Consider the following 26,359-nt stretch of genomic DNA (forward strand, 5'->3'; position numbering starts at 1 on the left):
ACGGGCTTACCAGGATGGGAAATGGGATCGCACATGCGGCAGGCATATTCCAAATCCCAACCCTGCCAAGCTTTTGGCTGCAGAGAGCTGACCCCATGTGACCTCCCTCGGGGCATCATCTGAAAAAGGGTGACATCATTTTTGAGAGCTTTTGCACGGAGCAATAGGAAAAAGTCTTTATCTGTAGAAACTGCGGCCTGTGAGGTTTCTACGCTGCCGCCTCCTCCCCTGCCCAAATCTCACAGCACCTAATGAACAAAAAAGATGTAAAATTCATGTGCCTTCATTAATTATTTAATATTAATAAGAAAAGCAGCATAGGCTAAATGTGCAAGAGAAGGCAGACAAGCTGGTAACTGGGTCACTCTGAGAAACCTCATTTTTCACCTGCTGTCACCAATGCACGTTTGGCTTCACTTTATTCTGATGCTTTCTTTAGTATTACATCAGTCTGAGTTTTTAAAAGGCCAACATGTTTAATATGAATTCACCACATTACAGGCAGGGAAGACAACAACAGCCATTAAACAAACAGCATGGTAGCACTACTAGGAGGTTTTAGTGCAGTGTTCTAAAAGCCACTGAAGCATATTTTCTTGAGCTCTCATCATGTACTGATGCGATAGATCATTTATAGATGTATCAACACTAAATGAATGAAATTCAGCTCAGCTCAGCCTGTGAAAACAGATTTATTATGCCCTCCATTGTTCTTAAAAGGAGCTTTCCAAAGTTTAACAAAGCATGTGGCTGTTTTTGCCATCAGCTCGGGCTTGAGGCCTGACATCGTCTGCATTACAAGTGGCCATTCAGGAGACTGGGAAGGTTTAATGAAAGATGCCACTGAGATGGGAAATGTAGGATCCAGTATTTTTGGAGATTGACTCATACCAGAGACCATAAGATCAGATATTTTGAATGCAATAATAAATCACTGGAGTATACAAGTACAGCTACTCGGGAATGCAGATGCCTTTGGAGAAACAGGCTCAGCATCATCTGCACTGCCAACTTAATTCATACATCCCACTTTTTTAACCTCCATTCTAAAATTAGTGGCAAAACATAGACACCTCTCACACGGCTTGCATACAAAACTAAACATATCCCCCAAAACGCATTTGGTGACCCCACACATGTTCTTAATGCCTTTTTAAAGATATGCCATCTGGAAAGCATTCCAGATTGCTTGTAGGAAGTTTGGTTTTATTCCAGAAGCTGTAAGACTTGTTAAACAGCCAAGATGAAATGGATTTTTATAAAGAAAAGCCGGATACTGAATCCTGAGTCCTTTGCTTTATTGAACCATAGAGCTGAAAGGATTAGTCATTAATTAAATTCTAGATAGTCATAAAACGAGTCTGCAACCACTGTGATAAATGATTAAAAATACTCATCACCATCATCATGTATAAAAACATAAATAGTATTTTAGGCATTTTGGACTGTTGATTTGACAGAGGAAGCTGTCTGAGGTTGTCATTTTTTGCTTTTAAAAGTTATGATGGGTATTTATTCACAATTAATTGACATTTCATAGATTAAGAGATGAACTGATTATTCTAGAAAAGTAATCCGCAGATTAACTGCTGCAGCCCTCAAACCATCAAGGTCCTCTTTTTAACATAATATATGGCATTGTTACACCATTAGATGACGGAGCTCTCCTCGTACATTGGGGATACACGTGGTCGAGAGTGAGAGACTTGAAGAGATGGTGGAGGTGCTGGGGTGCTGAGGTTGAACCCACAGTGATCTGTCAGCAGTAAATCACAGGGTGAGCGGGACTAAGGCCTGCCTGCTCCGTCTGCCCAGAGAGACGGGGGAACATTAAGGCCACGACGCTAAAAGCCACTTAGTCTCCCTCTTGTCTCCCTCCATCCTGGAGCTGGAGCCGGACCAGCTGCCCGGCCTCTTGTGTGTTTTTCTCTCTCCACATTGATCCGTCCCACCGGCCACCTTTGACCAACATTTCTCTTTTTTCTTGCTTTCCTTCTTGTGAGAATGTTTAACAGCGAAACATCATCCTGGCAAACGCACCACATTGTGTGAACACGGTGATGGACTTTGCCCTCCAACGTTTCAGTATAATCAGTGATTTCTACTGCTTAGTGGTGACTTTCCTTTAGTATTGATCAGGGAGTGTATTTATTTTATTGGCAATACGTCTACATCTGTTGGCAGACTCAGTGGGGACAGGACGCTTCGCTTGCTATGAACATTAGACCTGCAGCAGACGTGCACTTCCAGTTAATATTTCAACAGCACTGAAGATCTTTCTCTTTAAAATCACCACAGTGGGGATTTGTTTCTATGCCAGCGTTCATTCATTAACATTTGGATCAGGGATGCAAGTAACTGAAGGGTGAGGAGCTGTGAAATGTTATGTGGCAGTGAATCCCATGTGTGACAGGTGTGAATGTTGAATAATGCATAACGCTTTATGCCATTTTTCATTGGAATAGCAATGGAAGCATGACGGCAGGCTGTGCTGACTGTTAATTCAGTTAGACGATGTCCATTTATGCGTGCCAGGCACATGTACAGTCCATGGGCAGCATAAACACATGTTGACAAAGCAAAATGCCTCATGGCTTTGGAATAATTAAGTAACTCACACACACACACTCACACACACACACACGCACACAAAAACATATAGGTTGGGTACCATGCTAATTGATGTTTCAAGCTCATGGAGAGTGCCGTCTTTTTTTCAGTTTTTTATATCATCTGTGGGTTTTGGATGGTCGATCAGACAGAAGAAGGAATTTGAAGACATGGTCTTGGACTCTGGGAAATTGCAATGGGCATTTTTCAGTTTCTGACATTTTATAAACCAATTAACTAATCAATAAATGGTGAAAACAGTTGGCAGATTAATCAGTAAGGAAAAGAACTGTTAGTCACTGCTTGATATACAACCCCAATTCCAAGAAAGTTGGGACATCATGTAAAACGTAAATAAACACAGGATACAATCATTTGCAAATGAACTGTTTAGTGACAACAGTTTTCCAAAGTGTTCCTGAGCCCATGTAGTAAAATCCTACATACAGTCATGTGTTCACACAGTGGTGAACCTCGCTCCATCCTTTCCAGGATGCCCCTTTCATACCCAATCATGACACCATGAACCTGTTTACTGGTGAATTCTTCCTAACAGGTGTGTATTTTCTCCATGAATTAATGAACCATTTGGTCTCTCTCGAGCCAAAAAAAATCGCTTCACAGAGTCCAAGGTGACTATTTCAAATGACTCATCTGGTGAAAAGTCCAAAACCCCCAAATTTAATTGACTAGTTTATATGATAAAGTGAAGATGTCATTTGAGAAGCTGGAACCTGAGAATGTGTTGTATTTTGTTTTTTCACAATTTTTTCTTGATAAATAACTGAAAAGATTATTTTATTATTTTTTAAAACAACGTTGTTTTGATTGAATGATTTATCGGCTTCACTTTCAGTTTCTCTAATAGTTTCTCAGCATCTCCCAAAGCTATAAAATACGCTGTCGTTATTATTTGTCTTTGAAATAGTTTGGCAGTTTCATCTGACTGGTGTACCTGAAATTTGCGTAAACACGGCTTCTTGCAGATGATGCAGGTTTGAATTCTCGGCTCTATGAAGAACCACTTCCATACGTCAGATGGTAAACGCAAAAACAAAGCGACTGGTCGCTGAGGGGTTAAACGTCGTTGATAGTAGGAAGTGGGTGGTAAGAGCCGAGGATGGAGCGAAGCCTGTGTAGCAACCACCGCTCATTTTTCGCGAGAAAAGCAACGTTACACCAGAGAAGAGGAGAGTGAAGACATCTTATACCTGTGAGAGTGCACGGAAAACGGACAAATCCGCCTGCCGGAGGACGAAAACGTAAAGTTATCAACGTGCTTTCAGTGCCGATGCGTGTGTCTGTCAGCAGATGGACGCTGAGTGGCTGCAGGTTCGCATTGATCGCGCCTTTTTCAATGCACAGGAGCTCTGACAGCGCATGGATGTGTCACACGTTGCAGATTGGAGCTGTGTAGCAATGTGCAGTGTGCAGGCAGTCAACTCCGCGTTCATGCATGCACCGGTGCCTCCGCAGCACACACGCTGTGTTTGAATGTGGACTCCTGAAACAAGAAGCGGATTGCTGCAGCGAGGTGGTCGTAGACCGACAGAGGATCACTGCGATCGAAGCGTTTTTAAAGGATGACAGCAGATGAATTGATTGACTTCGGCTGGTGCTGCTGCAATGAACTGCGTGGTTTTGTTTGGAGCTGTGATGTCTTGGAGTGAAGATGTGTGCAAACTTGTCTGATCTGTGCTGTGATACGCTTCGGTCTGACAGTCTGGGCTGTTCGGTGGGTCTCCTCTCAGTCTCCCAGCTGGACTTCTGTTGATCCCACCGTGCAGCCTCTCGCTTATTCAGCAGTTCCCACCACAGAGCAGCCTCGTCAGTAGTCTCTGTCAGTCCCGTCAACAAGCGATGTTGGCCGGGGTCGAGCTCAGGAGCGCCACTTTTTTAATACTTTGCTCATATTTGTAGTTTTTAATTTTTTGTGACGGGAAAGAAACAACGCATATATCACTGTTTCCCACATGATGTCATGTGCCACTCCGGCCATAACAGCACCGACTTGTCCTCAGAATATTAGCCATTATTTCTGCTGGTGAACGATGTTAAAAGCGGCTCCGGGAAGCATTCCGGTCTAGCGGTGAACTGACGAACCGTGCTGGGTCCCTGAAAGCCTCGCGAGAGTGGGGATTGTTCTCGCCTCGTCACCTGCAAACCACAGGAGCCACGAGACCCTCCGACAGGTGCGAACCCGGATACGTGCCATGGATGATTCTGGGATCATCCGAAGACGGAGGCTGCAGGTGAGAACTTGTTTTTTAACTCCCTTGTTACAAACACGGATCATATCATTAAAACTGGATGAATAATAGCTCTTTTTTATAAATCAGAGTAAAGTGTTTAGGCATTTTTCACTGGAACATGTGTTCATGCACACATAGAAATAAAGGGTGTAAATAAATACAGCCAGTTTTATCAGTTGTGCGTTGAAGGAGTTTACTACACATGCAGATCCTTTTCAACAAATCATGTGTACTGTGAATGAGATCTCCAGCCCCAGGAAACATATTCCTGTGAGTGCATCTATGAATGTAACATGAAGAGACTCAAAACCATATAAACATGTTACACTGTTGGACTTCAGCAGAGGGTGTTGAATCAGTCGATTGACACTGAACACCTCAGTCACAGTACCTGTCAGTTTGTCTTGCGATATCAATATATACATGATGTAGTAAAATTTATTGAAAATTAAGTGAGAAAGTGTTCATGGATTAAAAAAATGACAAATTATGGTACTCATCAAAGTGATGCAAAACATTAAAAAAATCTAGTACCGCCATAAATCAATCCAGCTCATTGATGTGCAGCATTATCACACTGACCCAATGCACCCAGTCATACTCAGGTTACGAACAGGAAACACTAGCTTGGTATAAACAATAGACTAACTTCCTTAACGTGTTGTCCCAATAAGTGCAGTGGATGAGAGAGCTTTTTTGAGAGTCATCAAGTCTGTAATAACCAGTCATATGTTCAGTTTGGGCGACTTAAGGAGACTGAGTACATTATTTTATTACATTTGCGTGATGTAGGCTCGTCACTTAGCCTTTATCTTGTACATTACGGCAGACACAGGAAGGCACTGGAAGAAGCTGTCTTCAGTGCTTCCCTCTGTGTGGCGAGAGCTTGGGTGACTGTAATCATGTGAGGCAGCCAAAGCTGACTGTGCAGGGCCATTATCTGTCAGTCCTGTGATTTTTCATGAGTTCATTTCACATTAAAAGTACTCTGCTGTCGTTTATGGCGAGGTGGTATGCTCAAGGTGATCTTTCATGAAGATAAGAGAAATTGGACACATCTTGTTCAGTTGGTAAAATGCAGCAGTAACACTGGCAGGCTTAGAGTTTCCACTCTCACAGGTGCTGGACTCTGTTGTAAAGCCTGATGGATTAAAGCAGACACTAAATTAAAGATGTTATGATGAATGCGTTAGTCCAGGTGTCATTTTATTCTTTATTCTTCAGAAATACAAGACTGTCTGCTCCTTCAACCAGCAGTCCCACCTTCATTGAATTGTACTGATTAAACTGTTTGGAGATTTCCCCTCATGTGTATGGAAGTGACATTTAAACTAAGGCTTTTCATAACTGCTTATAGCTGTTAAACATGCAGAGGAAGCTACAGTAGTTTGCCCAGGAAGTAAGGAGCATTTTTTTTAATCTCCAACTAATGATTATTTATTATATCAATTAGTCTGCAGATCATTGTCTGAGTTAAACAGTTGGTGTCTAAAAAGCCAGAAAATAGAGAAAAATGCTTCTTAAGATTCCCAAAACAGCGTTGACATATTCAAGCAGTTTGTTTTGTATGAACACCCGTGTAAAACCCAGTGGTGTTCACATTGCAATCACGTACGACTAAGAAAACCAGCATAAATGTACATTTATTAAAGTTTTGGACATTATTGCATAAAAAGTTTCAGCTCTAGCTGCAGTGAATTCTTCGACTGATCGATAAGTCGCTATTCAGTGAAATGTAGAATTGTGAAACATGCCCAAAGGTGACGATTTCAAATGTCTTGTTTTGTCTGGCCAACAATCCAAACTTCAGACATTTAGCACCAGCGTTTAGGATTCATTGGTGTCTAACGATGAGGTTACAAATTGTAACCTACTGAACACACCTCGCCTCTCTCGCCCCTTCCAAGTCACAGTTGCTGCTAGAAACACAGAAAACACTCTAGACACAGTTTCGGGTTGTCCATTTTCAGGGACCGGCTCCCTCTGTTGATATAAAGAGCTCATTTTAAGGTAACAAATACACAACTTTTATTTCCAGGTGATTTTACACCAATGAAAACATAGTGATGAATATTATATTCCATTTCTGCCAGTAGATCTTCCTAAATCTTACACACTGGTCCCTTCATTCACAATAATTTACTGGAGGATATTTCCCATTTTTGTTTGATTAAACAACTGTAACACCTAATTATTTCAGCTCTACTATAATCTACTATAGATTTTCAGATGGTTTTGTGGGGCTCCAGCTCAGGAATCGTCTCCTGCTGAACTGAAAGTTTGGCAGAGCCGAGTGTGTGAATCTGAAGACGTCCCGTCTCTCTGCTGAGCAGTCGTCCTTTTGATTGAGATACTTTCTCAGAAGTTAATTGTAGCTGAAATTCAGACCTGGATACAAACACCGTCAGTGGAAATGGAGAGCAGGGGCTGCCTGGCTGGGGGACAGGAGACAGTTTGATGCCATCATAAAGGTCTGAATGTGATACAGAACCACACACACACCTGCACATAGACACACATGAAAGGACCCATTCCCTTAAAAGGAGCTCGCTGGTGAGTCAGACTTTTGATTGTAGTCAGATGCTGAGTGCACGTTAATGTTTGTGTCCAGCCATTCAGTACCGTGTACCGCGGCCATGCCGAGCTTCTTGTGTGTGTGTTTGTGCATAACATTCGTGCCTATATGTCCATATCAAATTGACTCCCGCCTCTTGCCCCTACTCTCCATTTCCATTCAAGTGGTCGATATCCATATCTCAGACAGAGAGGGTCTAAATGCTGAGGATGTGGCGCAGTTGTCAGGCCCATTAGCAGGACTAATGGTGGCCTAACAGCCCTGTGTGCCCTCAGGGAGGAAGACCAACCACCAGCAGCAGCGGGACGGGCTGAAAGGCCTGGAGGCCAGGAGGAGGAGTGGGGTCAGCGTAGACTTGAGGCAGGCAGCAGCTGTGGGCTGCCTTAGACCCCATTTAAGTGGGCATTACATTATGTGGATCTCTTTACTGCCTGGATCTACTTTCACACCAGAGAGACAGAGGAGGGAGGGGGAGAGAGGAGTGTGTGTGTTCACATATGGCATGTTTGTGTCTCATACAGATGATGTTATTGGTTGTTTATGAATGAGGACACCAAGACCAAAAGAGATTTGAGTATCATTGGGATTGTTCAACACTGTGAGCATTTGCTATCATGAATGAGTACAATCAAGACTTTCTCATTAATTCATTCAATAAAAACAGCCAAGCCTCTCGATTGCACCACTTCATTGTTGTCGTAACACAAACTGACAGAAACTTTGCCCTCAGTTCAGACTTGTGGTAAAATTAACAAAGTTCTAATGTTAACTGCACAATATTCAACATTTACCCTTTAAAATATCTAAAAACAACTTGACTTGTGTTACGTATTTTGTTGAGTTGTGTACTTCCATTATCCCAAATCTTTCCATCAATGTTCAAGAGAAATCCATGTCTTATTTGAGGTAACAGTGCATTACGTTTGATCGCCTCCGTTGGCGACAGGAGAGACACCAGATGATATTTCATAGAGTGAGGAAGGACGATGGTGAAGGTGACTGAACAAAGCATGAATAAAACTTAATACTTTACCTTTTAATTGTTTGTGATCATTTCATTTATTTGGCAGTTGGTTGTTGTTTAACAATGAACTCCCATCATCCCACACTACTTCAACATCATCAAACTGTCTTTTTTTTTTTTTTTTTGTTACTGTTTTGACTGAGACCCCTTGTGGCGGAGAAGACATACTGTACCTTTTAATCCCCTTATATTTGACAAAAAAGGAAGAAGAAGTGACAGCATCAGTTGTTTCAGCCAACGCCTCAAATGACACCCAGTGTGTTCACGTTCCAGCGGCAAAGCCCTCTAGTGGCCGTAGGAATTCATGACGGGAGCGAAGGATTAAGTGAGGTCATCTTAACCATGTGGTTATTGCTGTAACCATGACGACAGAGTTCCCCTATCCACGATAGAATAGTCAGTTTAACCCAAACCAAGATGCTTTCCTGACTTTAAGTACTTATTTTAACCCAAAAGATTTGAAAATAGGAAGTCTCTCTAATTCTGACACTGTCATGTGACTTCCTCCTTTGCTCCTGTCATAATCACTAGAGAGCTTGTTTGTCACTTGAACGGTATGTAGTTTTGGGGCTCTTACTGAAGCGCCTGATACTGCCGTCCTTCTTGGGCGGACAGTCTCTCTCTCGTGGCCTCCTGCAGTCAGTGGTTATCCTGATTGATCCGTCCTGCTGTCATCCTTAAGCCATGAAGTCTTGCCCTTCTCTCTGCCTCACTTCCACAACAACCATCTCTTCTTATTCACCACTTGGTCCTCCTTCACCCTCATCACCTCCTTCGTCCACCCGTCTTTCAGCCCACGTCTCCCCGTTTCTCACCTCCCTCACCTCCCTAGCTCCCTCACTCTGGCACCTACACATGACCCAACTGGCAGATCATTTGCAGGGCATGACATTTGGCTTCTTTCCTTGCTTTCTTTTTTTAAGATTCTAGTTTGTTTGGGCATTTTTGCTTTTATCTGATAGTTGACAGGGAAGGAAATATGGAGAGAGAGAGAAACCCCTGGCTTTGGTTTTAATATTCATATACAAGTGTTTACAGTAAATGTCCATTACTGGTTCGTAATTGCTAAATGTACTCATATAAAACATTTAAATCAATCACTTTGCTGCAACAGGCCCCGTTTAGCTTTATGAAAAACACAGTGAATAGAGAGACTAGATCACCGACAGTGACTGGGATCGGTGGCACTGTCCACTCTGTTTTATTTTCATTCAAATTCCACTGTAGGAAGGTGTGTGTCATTGGGATGAGTCATTTTCATCTCAAGTGAAGATGATCCCGCCGCCTCCAGTGGTTGTAGGTGTGTGTGTAGCGTACTTAAACTTAACCCATATGCTCATGCACTCATTCACACACACAGACGAACGCACATCATAGAGTGTGTCTGACCCCATTTTGTTGTAGGAGTATTGAGTACACACACACACAGTCGTGTTTCCATCACTTCAGAGGACATTACATTGACTTGCATTCATTTCCTGGAGACTTAACCCAGGTCTGCACCCTAAAATGTAATGATTTACATGATGGGGAGTTGCATTGTGTCCCCAAACGTGAGGTGAGTCTCCACATTATGACTGTGTAAGCAGAATTATGTCCCCACAACATGAGTAATACACGTCTGCACACACACACACACACACACACGCACACACAAGCATAATTTGTCCAATATTTTGTTCTGGGCAGCGTGCCCATTTCCAATATGCTAAGCACAAGGGATAAGAGTGTGATCACTGCAGAAGATCCAGCTCTCTTTGCCAAGTCCTGTCACTCACTGTCGTGCCCACTGCTTTGTTCTGCCTCACCGCGTCCTTCTGATGTCAGTATTATACAGAAAGGGTAAGTTTTTGTACCGAAAGAGTACATCAAAGCAACAGATCTGGGCCAGAATATATTTGGGAATAGCTTCAAATATTTGAACCACTTTAACTGCGCTTGAATTATCATGCCAGACGTCTATAAACCAGAAAAGCTTGAGCCCAGCTTAATCCCCAAAACAGACAAAAATGGACAAAGTAAGGAAAAAATAGCACTTGTTAAAGTTTGAAACTAGATCCAGTGAAACAAGAAAGCAATATAGGACAAGAGTGTGAGTCAATGAGACATGAAGTTATTTTCGACCTCAGTGTAATGACCAGTGAATTCAAAGCTTTTAAGTGAAACTACTAAACTGAAGAATGCTCTGTGTGACATTTGCCTCCCAATCTGCTGTCAGTGCTGGCAGTAGAAACAGAGCAGAAGCATCAGCACTCTGCCCAGAGCTGCAGCATACTAACATTTTTCTTTTCTTTGGTCTCCGATTGGCCTTCGGTTTGTCCTTGAGTAAATAAACGAAGAGAGAAAAACATGGAAATAACCGTGTGACACTGTTCCTTTATTTGTCAGCCGGAGAAAGTTCTCTCATATTTGAATCTGTTTTGCGTGTGTGAGTGAGAGTTGGGGTAGTATCACACCTTTCTACTTTTCCCACCTATTTTCCCACAGGCAGATATTTATGTATTGTGATGTTTGCACTGTGCGGGTTTACTGTTTGTGTATTGTGTGTGTGTGTGTGTGTGTGTGTGTGTGTGTGTGTGTGTGCGTGAGGACACCATAGGATGCATCGAGACATTCATATGTTAACTGTGAAGACAGGAAGTGGTTTTTAACGGTGAGCAGTCACATGTAATGATCACTCAGGCCTGTGATTACTTGTATATTTCTGTCATGTCACATCTTGTGCTTTTCCGACATGATAGAATTTAGCATTACTGATTCCACCAACTTCACCATCTGTCCACAGTTCAGGATCAGCTTTGATGATTTTCTAAAATGGCCAACAATGTCAACTGCCGCTTTAGCCAAAATAGACCAGTATGAATGTAAATAATTGATAAAAATAGAAATGTAAGCGCGATTTAGACGGTTTATTTTAGGATTGTAGCTGCACTCTGAGGCGTAAAACACATGAGGCTGATCAATCTTAATGACAATGAGGTCAGATCAGAAGGGCACATGGAGAGCACAGACCTCTTGTCCACTCTTCTATGATACAAACGTCTGCAAGCACAAACTTCACACTAGGAGCTGCATAAATGTGTTTCAGAGTTGGAATTGAAGTGGAAGGCTCGTTTTTCTTGCAGTGTACCTTCTTGTGCATCTTTTCTTTCCGACATGAGATCTGTAACACACTGGCAAAAATTACAGAAATGAACATTAATACACATGTAAAGTAATCTTTAAAAATAAGTAAAAAAAAACAAACAAACTGTATAGCAGCCTCTTCCTAATGGGGTGTTAATAGAAATGAACATCTGTGTCATCCTTGAAAACATCATGTTTAGTCTTAGAAAAGAAAGAGTGTTCCTCGAGGTCTGGTAGCTGTATTTGGATTACATTTACAAACTGCTCATGTCAGCGGTTCATGCTTTAAAAAGGAAATCGCCAGCGTCTGTCTTTCAAACCTCTTTGTCCTGCAGAAACATCACACTGAAAATGTCCCTGATGTTGTTATATACACATCCAGGCTCATTTTCTGTGCCTTTAAGTCTCGCAGCACATACATGTCAGAGTGGATTTTGCTGAGAACTTTCACACGTTGTGCTCAATTGAACCGAGGAGAGTGTAAGAAATGCTGGAGTGACCAGTAACATGGCAACAACACGTACAGTAGCTGTCTGTCGGACTGAGACTGCAGAGGAGAGGGAGCAGGTGCTGGGGTTTTTATCCATTAGCTACCCCTGTCACCCCCCGCACACACGCACACGCACGCACGCACACACACACACACACACACACACATATAAGACACCTGCGGGGCCTCTCTCTGAGTCACCCTGGCAGAGCTCACTTCCTCTTCATGATGTAACTCATTGGCCATTACTGTCACTATGATGGGTGATGTCAGTCCACCAGTCCCAGGTGTATTTTAATCTGACATTTTGGGAAAAATCTTTCAGAGAGTCCGATGAGAAGATCAATACCACTCTCATATATGTATGCTACAGCTGCTGCTGCAGCCAGGGGACGATTAGCTTAGCTCAGCATAGGCACTGAAAACATAGGGAAACAGCTAGCCTGGCTCTGTTCAAAGCTAAAAACACACCTGCAGTAACAGCGGCTCTAAAGTTCGCTAATTAGCACATTACATCATGTCGTTTACTGTGTCCACACACACATTATACGTGTTAATTTGAAAGCTTTAGAGGTAACGTAAGCAGACTTTTGAACAATAAGAGGCAGGCTAGCTGTTTCCCCCTGCTTCCAGTCTTTATGCTAAGCTAAGCTAATTGTCTCCTGGCTTGACCTCCATACGTAACACAGACATGAGGGTGGTATCAGTCTTCTCAGCTAAGTCTCGCCAAAATAAAGCCAGTCATTTTTTCCTGAGATGTAGAACTATTCCTTTAAAATTCCAGTTTTGGGCAGAGCAGAATTTGCTGCTTCTATATTTATGTGATTACTGCACACCTGCTGCACTTGTTCGATCCCCAAGAGGGATGATTACGATCTCTTCAGTGTGCCTTTGGAAAGCAGGTTCTAACTTATCACAACGCGTCTTTGCAGCCCAGTAGGGTTCCTGCCGCTCATCGGCTCCCTATTGTTTTTTTATGAAGTGTGAGTATTAAGAGTCTCACAGTGCTGGAGAGCGAATCGGGTGAGTTTGGGTAGTAAGCTTGTTGTGAGATTGTTTGGAGATGAGAGCTCCAGCTGTCAAGTCATGTTTCATCAGCTCGACTTTGTTTGGGTTTTGTAATGCTTGTTTACTTATACGAAGACAAAGAGACTGTGTGTGTGAGAGAGACGTTTCAGGACTGCCCTCAGCTAACGGGATGAAATTCTTCTCTGCAAAGCAAATTACACTCTCTTATTTTTCTCTCATGTTTGGATTTGTCAACTTCTGACCCTGGTGCGATTTGTCGCTTGGATTCCTCTCGTTTCTTTGACATTGCTGTGTGCCATTAAGCCTCCCTAAGTGGAAAGAAAGAAATGATAACTATCTTTTTAGCGGAGCCGCTGGGCAGTAGAAAATGGCTCGATGAGAAGCGCCGCACGGGCTGACAATAGAATTTCATGGTAACCTGATCAAACCTGACGATCAAATTGGGAATAGATGGGCAACAAGCACCATGCAGATTCATCCCAGTAGGTCCTAATCACATCAGGGCCCTTGTTGTTGTGTCCCACAAAAAAAGAAAAAAAAAAAAATATATAACATAAATATAGCACTGACATTTTTAAATTGACTTTGGCTGCACTCAGCCTGGTGGTTCCTGAAGCCTCTGAGCACTTAGGATGGATCAGTTTTCAAACTGCTTTCCACGAACACTCAACATCAACAGACACCACAATACTGTCTGCAGGTTAATCTCATCCTGCGCTTCTGTTTGAACCATTTTATTACCAAATATGTGATGTTAGTGTTTGAAACGTGTTTTCTAAACAACAGTGTCCATCAGGATTTCCTTGCTCTGCCCTCTCTGGGAGGTATCAGCAGTGAGGTGGTTGCATTTGATGCAGCAGCTTCTTGTGTGATTGCACCTCAGTAGTTACATTTTGACGCTGTGATTTACAAGTTGTTGTAAAGGAACAAGGGATTGACCCAAATGCAGACAAAAGAGACCGATCTGGTGCAGTTCAGCGATCTTTAATGATATAAACTGAGGTTTACGGGACTGGCAGAGAAAGTGTAGCACACAGTCCAACACAAGCAAACAAATCCACCAACGGGCAGGAAACTGAAGTCCAGTAAACAGGCAAAAGGTCAAACATTGAAATGTTTTTCTTCAGCTCTACTTTGCCGGCGGGATGCTAGCGTTATGTGCTAATGATGATGCTAAGGTTTAACTGTAGAAGTTCATTATCTGTGACATGGATATGAAAATATGTGTCTTCATGGTTTTAAGAGTCAGCAGACTGAATGTGCTCCAAAATACTTTTGAGTCGTTTTCATATCAATCTGTCAGGGTTTGATGGTCTGGCAGCAATTATTTAGGAAGCCAAAATTTTGAGTTGAGTAAAATAAAATTACATCTTCTTCATTAAGTAACCTATGAGGAATTCAGTATAATTAGTTTGATCTGTTTCACTCTTTAACTGAATTGCTGTTTGCAGTATTTATAATGAGAGATTGCAGTAATGATTATGCTAATTCCTATTTTATCGCCACACTTACAGTACATTACACACAACTATGAACACACTGCATGATGTGTAAAGTTCATGTAATCAGTCTGATCTGTGTGCTCTCTTTTCCTCCCCAGAAGGATCTACCTCTGCCCCGAAAAAGTAGCAGGTAAGTTCACACTCATGCACATTTCTCTGTTTTTCTGCACGTATTTCAGGATGAATGCATGTTGTTGAGATACTGCATCAGCTTTATGTGTGCAGCCTTCTCTGAAATGCAGGTGAGTTTGTTTGCTGTGTTGGATGTGTGAGGGTGCGTTATTTATTTGACTTTCTGTTCTCTTCATCTTTGGGCTTCCTCTGCTCCTGGAGGTAAAGAAATTCAGTTGTGTAGTTTTCCAGAGAGGGAAGAGTGGGAAGTTGATTCAATCTCTGGAGAAGTGAGACAACATCAGTGGGAATTTTTACAACCCCAATTCCAAAAAAGTTGGGAAACTTGTGAGGAAAATGTATGTGTGTATATATACACACAGAATGGGATAATTTGCTAATCCTTTTTCACCAATAAAGTCAACTGAAAACAGTACAAAGATAATATATGGCATGTTTTCCTCATCAGTTTCATTGATTTTTGTAAATATCTGCTTATTCTGAACACGTATCCAACAAGTTGGGACAGAAGCAACTAAAGACTGGGAGAGTAGTGGAATGCTCCATAAACACCTGTTTGGAACATCCCACAGGTAAACAGGTTGATTGGTAACAGGTGATAGTACCATGATTGGGTATGAAAGGGGCATCCTGGAAGCGAGGGTGGAGAGAGGTTCACCACTTTATGAACACATAACAACACATAAAGGAGATTAATGCATGGACTCAGGAACACTTCGTATAACTGCTGTCAGTAAACACAGTTTGTTCGAAATAGATTGTGTTCTGTCTTTATTTTTACACGGCATACCAACTTTTCTGGAATCAGGGTTGTATATACGAAGCACTTCAGTGTGCTCTTACTTGGTATAGAATTAATTTTGCACCTTGTTTTATTGGTTGACATTATGCAAATCAGACTGCTCTCTGAGCTGAAAGATATACACAAACCAGGAAGGCATAACATTTTTATTCAAATCAAGTCAGATTTATTTATCGCAAATTTTCCTCAAGGGGCTTTACAATCTATACCACATGTGACAGCCTCTATTAGATTGGGAAAAAACATCCCCTAAACGTTCTGTAATGGGGAAAAAATGAAAAGAAACCTCAGGAAGAGCACAGAGGACAGATCCGTCTCCCAGTATGGATGCATATATGGATGTTGTAATGCCAGAATAGAACAACCAATAGTAAAATGACAGTATGGACAGATGACACACCTACAGATTGTAAACATACATGAAGAAAATGGATCCAGGAGGACGTTGAGCAACTTCAGGCCTTGGAATCTTTCCAGCTTTGTTAAAGGATGGTATTTTTCAGTGGGACCCTGGCCTTCAGGCTGCAGCATGTTCCAGCTTTGCGGGAGCCCTTTCGCTCTCAGAGTGTCTCTGTCGGCCCAATCTGTTGCACCAGTGAGCTGTGCAATGAAAGTTCAGCAGCAGGAGAGCTGTGCTGTGACCTCAATGCCCTGCGTGGTTCTGGGAAGGCGGGGAGGTGGAGAGGGCAGAGTAGAGCAGTACATGATGTGACCACACTTGAGATGTGCTGTGCTGATAGTGAATGACTGACATGTTGTGTTTATGCTTTATTCAAGGATGGGTTCACATTAAAGTGTATAATACAATAATCACATGTCTTTTCAGTGCCAAAATTCACACTTTATGCTCCTCTGGACACTTTTGCCTGAGACATTTTGACCATGACTGGAGTTTCTGCTCATGTCTTCCACTGACGTACTGTTTTGAATTTATTGTTAGGCCTGCAAACAGGTGGGTGGTGAAGATTTCCCCTAGAGGGAAATATAGCATTACAGCAGCACAAGAAACAGAGCAGAGACATAACTGTAGCAAGGTCCAAAATACATACACAAACATAGAAAAATGTACGCAGATCAATCTGGTTAGAAAGCGATATAAAACGGCTTCTTAAAGTCTGGAGCTTGATCAACATCTGGACCGAATGGCCGCTCAGTCTGAACCCAGCCCAAATCGTCATCTAACATTACTCAGACGTCCACTCTGCCCTGAGAGTGACGGTTGATTAACTTGACAATGAGCCAGAAGGTGCGTAATTCATAGTTTACCAGTTTTACAGAAAAAATTACTCACAGAGAGTCACTACACATGTCAATGAAATGTGTGAGGTGTCACTTGGGGTTAGCCAGCTGTTGTATTGCGACTGCTGGAGAGAGAGTTGTGTGTTCCTGCTGCCGAGTTCAAGCATTAACGTTATCGCCTGCCAATCACAAGAGATGAGACGTCAATTAATTGATTAAATGTTATTTTGTAATCACCAGTTATTCCAAACCAAAATCAGATGTGGACCTTTGAGTAATGAGTTATATACAATACACAGCCCTAAATCAGAGGTTTAAACTGCTCAGAGGGAAAAGGGGTGCATGCCTCCGTTATTAAAAACAGTGGGAAGGTAGTTACTGTTGTTTGGTTCCTGATTTGGCATTTAATCAACACAGTAAGCAGTTACAGTAGCGGCAGCAGTGGCTGTGGCCCATGGAGGCCTCATAGAGGCAATTAAGGTACTTTAAAACCTGTACCGCCCAATTTCTTATGTATTCATATTATTTCTTATGTCCATGAATTCGCTGAGAATTTTTCCAGGGTGTGAAAATGCCTCATCTCAGCCCTCATGGTGCTCTTGAATGAAATGATTGATGGAAATTCCTTCAGACCGTCGGTGTTAAAGCCTGACATTAAACGTTGGAAGGCAGCTTCACAGACACAGAGGTGCAGTGGGCTCGTCCTCGGAGATAGATTACATTTAGCGACTGAAACCTCTGGAGTCCTTTCTGTGCCATTTAGCAGCGAGTGAGATTGAATGATCCTGAGAGGTTTGACAAAACTGATTAAATGATCTTAATTTGTGGTGCAGGCATGTAAAAACAATTACGGCAGGAAGCTGTGAGGGAACACAAACTGATACCGTCCTTTAATGCACCTGATGCGTCTCTGTCCATGGTGCTGAAGTGAAGCTTTCTGTCTCCTGCTCACAGTATTTGTCACTCCTCCTCAAATCTCACCGTCCCTCTGATTCCACCATAAAAATATGACAGAAAAATAATTTTTCCTTTTCACACACAGGCTGACGTGACATCAGAGCGTTTGTTTCTGGCGGCGTTTCTTTTGCCACATCTTAATTACCGTTCACTTCTTGACAATATCCACTCTTTGACTGGGATGAAGTGTGAATTTGCTTTTCTGCTCTTAGAGTTGGATTTGGAAAGCCGTGGCTGGCTGCTGTGCCGCTGGTAAAAGCTCTTCACAAATCATGCAGAATTTGGAAAAGTGTCTTATGTCAGCTCAAAGCGCTGTCTGAAAATGCCTTTGAACATGAAGGGGGGTGTAATTTTCCACAAAATGCTTCCACTTTGCCGTCATCATTTCGAGTGTTGAAATCCTTGAAATTTCTCTGAAACTGCTGTAGTCCAGAGCCAAACTTTTTTTTTTTTTCTTTTTTTTTTAACTCTGCGTTTGGCTTGCCCACTTTTGTTCAGTGTGAGCAGACTGTGAATCAAGGAAATGTCTTTTTATCGTGTAAACGGTGATGGCTGCACTGACAGTACTGGCAGTTCGGGATGTTGTTAGTGTGAAGCATGGCTTTAATTCCCTCTATTTATTCAACTTCATTTTTTATTTGTTTGTGTTGTTGTCTGTTTAATATTCTGTATGCGTTGCGCTCTGCAGAGGTACTATCTGCCAGTCGTAGTGTAATGGTGCGAGCTTATAAAGGCGAGGGGTTATTTAATATGTATGTGTATCTGTATCCTTGTGTAATTATAATTTACTGCCTCGCTCGCTTTTGCCACATGCCTCTGTGTGTGTGTCCGTGATCTAGCATGCAGCATGCATGTGTGTCCCTGACTGCTGTCATTGGGTGTGTTTTGTCCCTGACCTCTGACCCGTGTGGTGAGGTGGCAGATGTCCCAGCATGACATGAAGGAGACGCTGGAGCTGGAGGCTCTCGCAGCCTCCACCCCCTCCCTCCCTCCCCACGCTGGATTTCTCTACACACATCCTCCTGTGGGTGGAGCTGGAGTTTTATACGATGGGCATAATGACTGTGTGTTTATAGCAGAATGAGAAAAAAGCGACATGAAGGACAACAAGGGTACCAAATACTAAAATCCTGAGAGCTTAAATGTGCTTCAGAAAAGCCTGAAAGACAGATAAAAAAACATCACATTATGCACAAAAATACACACACTGTGCCTTTTATATGATATCATGCAGCCCATTCCTGTCTGTGACCCCCCACTGTGTTTCAGTGATATCAGCCACCCCTCCTCCTCCTCCTCCTCCTCCTCCTCCTCCCCCTGTCTCTTCTCTCCCATGTATATTTTATCCATCCAGACTCTCACATTAGAGACAGCATCCATTATTGAATTACTCCCCTCAGCACTACTGTGCAACTGTCACCCCACGTCAGCTTTAACATTTGGTGGATTTGTTTCTAAGGGAAGGAGGGACACACACGTGCACGCATGCACATACACACACAGAAATGACATCTCTGTTGGCCGCGCATTGCAGAGCAGCTCCTGTGATATCTAGGACAAATAGACGACGCTGTGGCTCATCCAATATGGCATTTTACTTAGAAAAATAGCGTCTGTGCGCGACTCTGTGTGCATTTTCAAGGATGAGGCTGATCTAATTCTACATTTTTCTTTATTGTCAATAAACTCCAAAAACCAATTGTGTGTTGGTCCATCTGCCGATGCTTCCTGCCCTCTCTGTGGCTCTCCAGGCACATTTGTTCCTACAGACGATGTAAAACGCATCACAAACATATAGTTTCATTTTAAAAATGCTCAGTAGTTTCCCTAAACAGGAATAAATTGTGCATTTCTACTGAGTATTTACAACAAAAGAGCAGTGTCAACTGTGTCAAGTCAAAATGAACTACAGTGCTCATGCTCATGGTAATGAAGAAACATGTCACCCAGTGCAACAGTGTTGTTTATTGGTGTGTTTTTAAAGGGATAGATGTGATATTTTATATTCTATCATTGTCAACAAATCCCATGAAAAGACCAAAACCAAAAGCACATTTATCCTGCTAACTAAATATTGTCTGTGCAGCTCAAGCCTGACATAGCTTATCACTCTGTGCCTACATTGTTTAAAAAAACAATTAAAAACACATAAACCAGTCACACGGTTGCACTGGGTGACATGTTGCTTCACGATGAACAAGGGCATTGTGGATTATTTTGAGTTAATCCCACAGACACCATCGTGCTGCTGTAAATTCCCATTAGATCACCAAATCCCCCTGAAAATAGTCCCAAACAAACCCACTATTTACTCCTGTGACGTTTGCTCAAAACGAATCCAAAAGGAAATTATTTAGCCTTTTTAACACTGAGTGATGGTTTACATCTTCAGCAGGAGCCAATGGGTTCACAGCTTGAGGAAGCCAGAAAGCACTGACAGACAGACTAATGCACGATTGGTTTTGGTCTTTTCATCAGGTTTGTTGACAATAAGAAAAACAGAGAATATAGCCAGCCTTATCCAGGAATCGACAACAATGGAGGTCCACAGTGGCACATATGAGGCTTCTTAGCAGTGGGTTTAGGCTTTATCATCATCCTTAACATCTCATGATAACGAGTGTAATGGTGCTCATGAACCAGCTGTAATATGCACAGAATAACACACTCTCACGTGTGAAAACCAACTCTCAATGCACCCCCTCCCCTCCCCTCCCCTCCCCTCCCCTCCTCTCCCCTCCCCTCCTCTCCCCTCCCCTCCCCTCCCCTCCCCCCCGTCTCTCCTTTCCTCTGTCCTGTCATTCACATTAGTCTTCACTTCACTGCTCCCTCATGTCTCTGATTGGCTTTTCACTCTCTTTCTTTTCTCCCACATGCTGTTTCTCTCTCATTCATACTGTATATACCTGCGTTGACTCCCTCCCTCTCTGTCTCTCTCTCTCTCTCTCTGCACCCCCCCCCCCCCCCCCCCCCCCCCCCACGCTCTGTCGCTCTACACTTCCTGGCTTGGCACGATACCCTTGAGAGCAGCCCCACAATCCTCTCTCCTTCTGAGAGGGATGCTCGGCAGCCTGCTCCCCTCTCTCCATCTCTTTCCTCTTCCCCTCGCTCTGTCTTTAACTCTCCTGTTTCCTCCGTCTGTGACATGGCTGACATTTCCAATTCTTTCTAATCATTTAATCTCTCTCTCGCATACACTCTTGCACACGCTCTCACGTGCACAGAGTCACGGCGAGACATTGGTGACTGTGCGTCTGTGTGTTTAACTGGCCAGAGGAGGCTGACATGCCGGCGTGGAGCGTAATTGCTGCCTCTTGACTGCCTCTGTGTGTGTGTTTATTTCTGTGTGTGTGTGTGTGTGGAGGCTCAGCTGCTCTCATGTTCATCTGCCAACACAGCCTCTGCTGCTAGCAACATGTTTCGACGCACAAAAAGGTAAATGGCAACAATCTGTCTCCGTGCTGTCTTTTTGACCAGTGTGGTGTCCTGCTGTTGTTAGTGTGTGTTGATTCATGGGAGGAGGTTGTTGTGTTTTTCCATGATGTTTCCAATGTCCCTGCCAGCTATCATGCTGTGTCACAGTTGTCTCCCTGTCTCCATTTAGCTCCAGCAATATGGTCTATGTGCTCGTGTGTGTGTATTTGACGTCTTTACGTGCATGTGTGTATATGTAATGTGATTTTGTGCATACAGCACGTTGTTACATCTGATAAGTAGATGCCTGCAGGGCTTTAAAGTACATTGAGGTTTAAACATGTGCTTGTGTGTGTGTGTGTGTGTGTGTGTGTGTGTGTGTGTGTGTGTGTGTGTGTGTGTGTGTGTGTTCTGACAGATCACAGCCATAGACTTGCTGGATTTGTATTTATTTATATCCTTGTTGTGCTTTACTGTGGTGGTGCACATGTGCACGAGGATTTAGTCTGGTTTACGTTATGGCTGGTGATGTCTTCCTTTATCTCACACACACACACACACACACACACACACACACTGGAAGGTATGTGTGTGCTTGGCCAGTAGCCTGTGTGCCAGAGATAGCATTATGAAGTGAAGGCATTATTGCCAGCGTCCAGGGAGTGCTTGTGCAGCAGAGAGCCAACAGTGGGCAGTGCTGTCTGCTTGGCACAAGTCCTCGCTCTTCCTCTCCCATCCTCCTCACCTCTTTCTGTCTTATCCACTTTTTCCTCTTGCCTGTATTTCCTGTCCCATCTTTTCCTCTCCTTGCTCACGTTTTCCTTCTGTCTGTTTTCCTAAATTCTTCTCTGTGACTCTACTCGTTTCCCCCTCTTATCCTCATTGACCCTTCCTCTCCTCTCCTCTCCTCTCCTCTCCTCTCCTAGTCCCTCATGTAGTGCTTCATTTTAGCAGTCTTCATCTCATCTGATCACAGGGGGATTAGCCTGAGTCTTCACCATTGCTACCACTGCAGGGAATGAACAGCAGGATATTCTGTATGTGAACAAGAATAAAGCCTCCCTCACTCTGACTGTCAGCCATCATGCAGAGTGTGTGTGTGTGTGTGTGTGTGTGTGTGTGTGTGTGTGTGTGTGTGTGTGTGTCTGCATGAGTATATTTGTTTAAGGGTGTGTTTGCTTTTGAGCCTGTACATGTGTGTTTGCTGTGGCCACAGCATGTTTACAGTCTGTATGTTGTTGCTCTTTCCATGTGTCTGTTCTACCTGTGTGTTAATTTCTTCATGAGTGTGTGTCGACAGTGTGACATAATATTATACTGCGCTTGTGTGTAGAGGTGATAACATTGTCAGTAGTGGTGAGGCTGCAACTAGAGTTGCGAAAAGTAGCAGATGTTTGGCTGATAGATCAATTGATTGTCAGCATCAGCAGCCAGCACAGTGAGCAGTGTCTGAGTCTGTGTTAGTGTTGAGTTGTATGTGTTTATTGGTCTTGTGGCTGCGTGATATGACCAAAATCTCATATCCTGATATACTGTAGGTCATTTCAGATCTAGAAAATGATACATATCACAATATAGCATGTAACTGTTTATATAAGATGACCACAAAGGAAAGAAAGGCCTATTTCTTATTACGTTCTGCAGGCTCTCTGGTCGTGTTGGCTCTTCATACCCAAACCACATCCACGCGACAGAAGTAGACCCTCTTTTAGGCACGAGCTCCTTGTTTTGTCTTGCCTGGTCCTTCTCACGTTCGGACTGAGTCACGCTGACTCTCCTCCATGTTTGTTTGGGTTGCCATCATGCAAATTTCCTGCCTGCATCTGTGTCGTGCAGAGGACCACAGAGCGTCGTCCAAATGACAACAAATTTTACTGTAAAAAGTGTGATTTACGACACAAAGAACCAAACAATAGAGCATAATATGAAGCTCGGTAGTGACCAAAATGTGAGTACTGAGTATCACATACTGATAGTTGGCATTGACCATCTGGTTAATCAGATAGTGATAAACAGAAGGTTATAGTCCTGAAGGTTATAATGTGAGAACAGAGTGTGGATTAAACTTTATGTTTGTCTTTGAAGCTATAGCTTGTGCTGTTGAATTGTACTGCATTTATACAGAGAGGTGTTTCTGTTATTATTACCCTCATAGTACTATTACTGCCCTCTGATATAAATGATGTGGACCTCTCTCAACAATAACTGAACATTATAACCCTCATGGAAGTCGGATTTATTGCAGGACTGTTGTATGGCTGCATCAGTTTTAGCATGGTGTATCTAATAACTAGCAACTGAGTGTATTAATAACAGCAATAATAATTTATTTGTATAACACCTTTCATACAGGAATTGCAGCTCAAAGTACTTCATGCAGAAATCACATGCACCAAGTGAGTACTTTACATAGAAAAGACAGAATGGACATACAAACAAATTAAGAAAATGAATGAGACGATGTATAAAACCACACAATAAAGTATTAAAATTTAGGTAAAAATGGAGTAGAATAAGGCTGAAAATAAAAATAAGGATAAAGCATCAAATCACAGCAAAAAAAAAAAATCTAAAATATCGATAAGAATAGATTACATAGAATGCATGAATTCAAGTAAAATACGGCATTTTAAAAGAAGTGCATCAGACCTGTATCAGGAACCAAAAGCGTTAGTTAAATGCTAAAGTGAAGAGATACGTTTTTTAGCTTTCTTTTGAAAATATTTCCCTGTCGTTTATTTACACAGTATTTAACATTAGAGGACTGTTGCTTCTTTTGTTCAATGAAAATGTTGTTTTCTAGAAAAGTAAGGTATTAAACAAGTGTTATGTGTTGGTGGTGCTGAAACCCGAGTATTGTATCAGCAAAAGCAGAGAAAAGTGTTCAAACAGCCGTAATTCTGAGTTATAAATATCATCATTTATCCATCATATTTCTTTCATTCTACTTTTAATTATCTCTCTCTCTCTCTCTCTCTCTCTCTCTCTCTCTCTCTCTCTATTGTGTGTGTCTGCGTATTGTTTCACTTGTGCATGTTGTGTTCCTTGGCCGGCTGTGGTAATTAAGAGAGTTAATGCTTCGCGCCCACTCCCAAACAGATTGAGCTAAAGGAAGACAGAGGAATGAGTGAGTAAGAGAGAGAACTTGAGGCACGAGACAGAGAAAGCAGCAGAGCTACTGGAAGAGGAGAGCGGGGTGGGATGAAAGGCTGAGCCTGAGGTAGTGTCTCAGCCTACATTTAAGAGTAGCCCACCGGGGTTAACCGAGCCCATGACGATACACTCTCAGTCTGTTCGTCTGCTTCCTTCCCTCTCACTTGTTCTTCCCACTTGAAGCTAAACGCCTTTGTTTTTTTTTTTTTCGTTTTAGCTTTTTTGAGATTATGAAAGGGAGCTGGAGAAGCACGAAGGGACGAAAGCTGGACGACAGAGTGAAGGAGGATTTAATGTTTGTGTTGCGAGAACATGAGAATGCATGTTGATCCCACTCACACACGGTGCATACAGTATTATCCCACTCACACATATTGTTACAGTGTGCATGATGCAAACGATCCCACTCACAAACAGCACGCAGGGCACCTCATCCCACATTTCATACACATTGTTAATGTTGATTTTTCACATCAGTGTGTGTGTGTGTGTGTGTGTGTGTGTGTGTGTGTGTCAACCTTTTTACCCGTTATGGACTATGGTGATGTAATCCATATGCGTTCTCCTGCCTCCCCTGTTAAACCTCTCGATGCAGTCTATCATTCTGCCTTCAGGTTCATAACTGGAGATGCTTTTATAGCGCACCCATGTTTACTGTATGAGGAAGTGGTCTGCTCGTCATCCACGGTCAGAAGAGAACAGCACTGCATTCTGTTCATCTGTAAAGCTCTTCTTGGCAAACCTGAACATCTCTTGTCTGCTTAACTTTAAATCAAGTTTGCACTGCTCCCAAGACTCTCTACTGAGACTGGGAAACTGGCTTTGAAATACTTTGCACCACACAAGTGGTTGTACTTTCGATTTGTTGTTCAGAGTCAAAATCGGATTTATTGGCCAAGTATATGTGCACATACAAGGAATTTGACTGAGGTTTGCATGACAAAAAGGACACACTGCTCAACAAAGACAAAAGACAAAAAAACAACAACAAAGGACTGAACAATAAGTTCAATCCAAAGCAAAAATCTAAACAATATACAATGAATACAGATAATGACAAGGCAATCAACAATATATACAATGACATTTTTATATGTATTGCAATTTTTATCTATATTGTATTTTTGAACCTTTTGTTAGCAGGACATCGCTGTAAAAGAGAGCTTGCTCTAAGCACACGAGGCAAAGAAAAAGCTGTAGTGCAGTCGAGCTAAGTAAAATACTGGTTGCTGGTTTGATGTATTTTGCCTATAAGCTCTCGTTCCTCGACTCGTGGCGTAACAGATTATAATTGCACTCCACTGAATATGTAATAGTTAGAGAAGAACACCTCTCACCTCGCTACAGTGGTTTCATTTCATACATATCTACCATCTGTTGAGGTTGCTGTCATCTTTGTCACAGCTAATTCAGGTTATGGTAAGCTTCAGTGCAGCGTACATTATGATGACGGACCTGATAGCTTGTAAGCAGGTACCGCAGTCATGTACTTCAGCATCAACAAATCACAGTTACAATGAAGCACGTACTCGGCGGTGTTGCGGCTTTTAGAGGTAACTGCATGATGGTGCTTTCTCAGATAATTTTGGCTGCACATTTTTCATACATGCGGCTAAAAACAGCAGCATGTTTATCTTGTGTCCCGACCAGGTGTGGACGTTCACTGACATGTGATGTTTGAGCTGTTGCGTTGCTTGGCTGGTCTCTTTTAATGAAGTGAAAGATAGTATAGAAAATGAAACTCCTCTCTGTGCTCCACTCGTGTTGTTTGTACCATGACAGCACCATCTGTTACTGGCTGGTGTTCAGGCTGGCCTTAACCAAAACACACAGACTGTTGGTGGTTTATCTTTGATATTGCAGTGACATGATAACACAACATGTCTTATATAGCCGCGAGCTGGAGGACAGCCTGGCAACACCAACTGCATGTGAATGAAATTTCATTCTCTCGTCTTCTTAGAGGTGCTGTGCATTTAGGTTTATGAAATTATTATTAAGTCATCTTATTTCATTTATACAGACGCTGTCAAACTACGAATCTGATGAGATGA

General features: G+C 42.5%; 1 protein-coding gene across 3 annotated transcripts in view; it reads left to right on the forward strand.

Moving 5' to 3' along the window:
• The first annotated feature begins 3,699 nt into the window (after window positions 1–3,699).
• mast1a (microtubule associated serine/threonine kinase 1a) overlaps window positions 3,700–26,359 on the forward strand; it is a 70,195-nt gene continuing 47,535 nt past the window's right edge. Inside the window, exons 1-2 of one of the 3 annotated variants that reach the window (XM_076727457.1) lie at window positions 3,700–4,862; window positions 14,707–14,738. In XM_076727457.1, the coding sequence (XP_076583572.1) occupies window positions 4,824–4,862; window positions 14,707–14,738 (71 nt within the window). In that variant the 5' untranslated portion in view covers window positions 3,700–4,823. Of the gene's footprint in view, window positions 4,863–14,706; window positions 14,739–20,732; window positions 21,174–26,359 lie in introns of those variants that run through there. The other 2 variants (XM_076727458.1, XM_076727460.1) reach the window with 2 other exon arrangements.

Source organism: Chaetodon auriga, chromosome 4, assembly GCF_051107435.1.
Source record: "Chaetodon auriga isolate fChaAug3 chromosome 4, fChaAug3.hap1, whole genome shotgun sequence".
In the NCBI taxonomy this organism is placed as follows: domain Eukaryota; kingdom Metazoa; phylum Chordata; class Actinopteri; order Chaetodontiformes; family Chaetodontidae; genus Chaetodon; species Chaetodon auriga.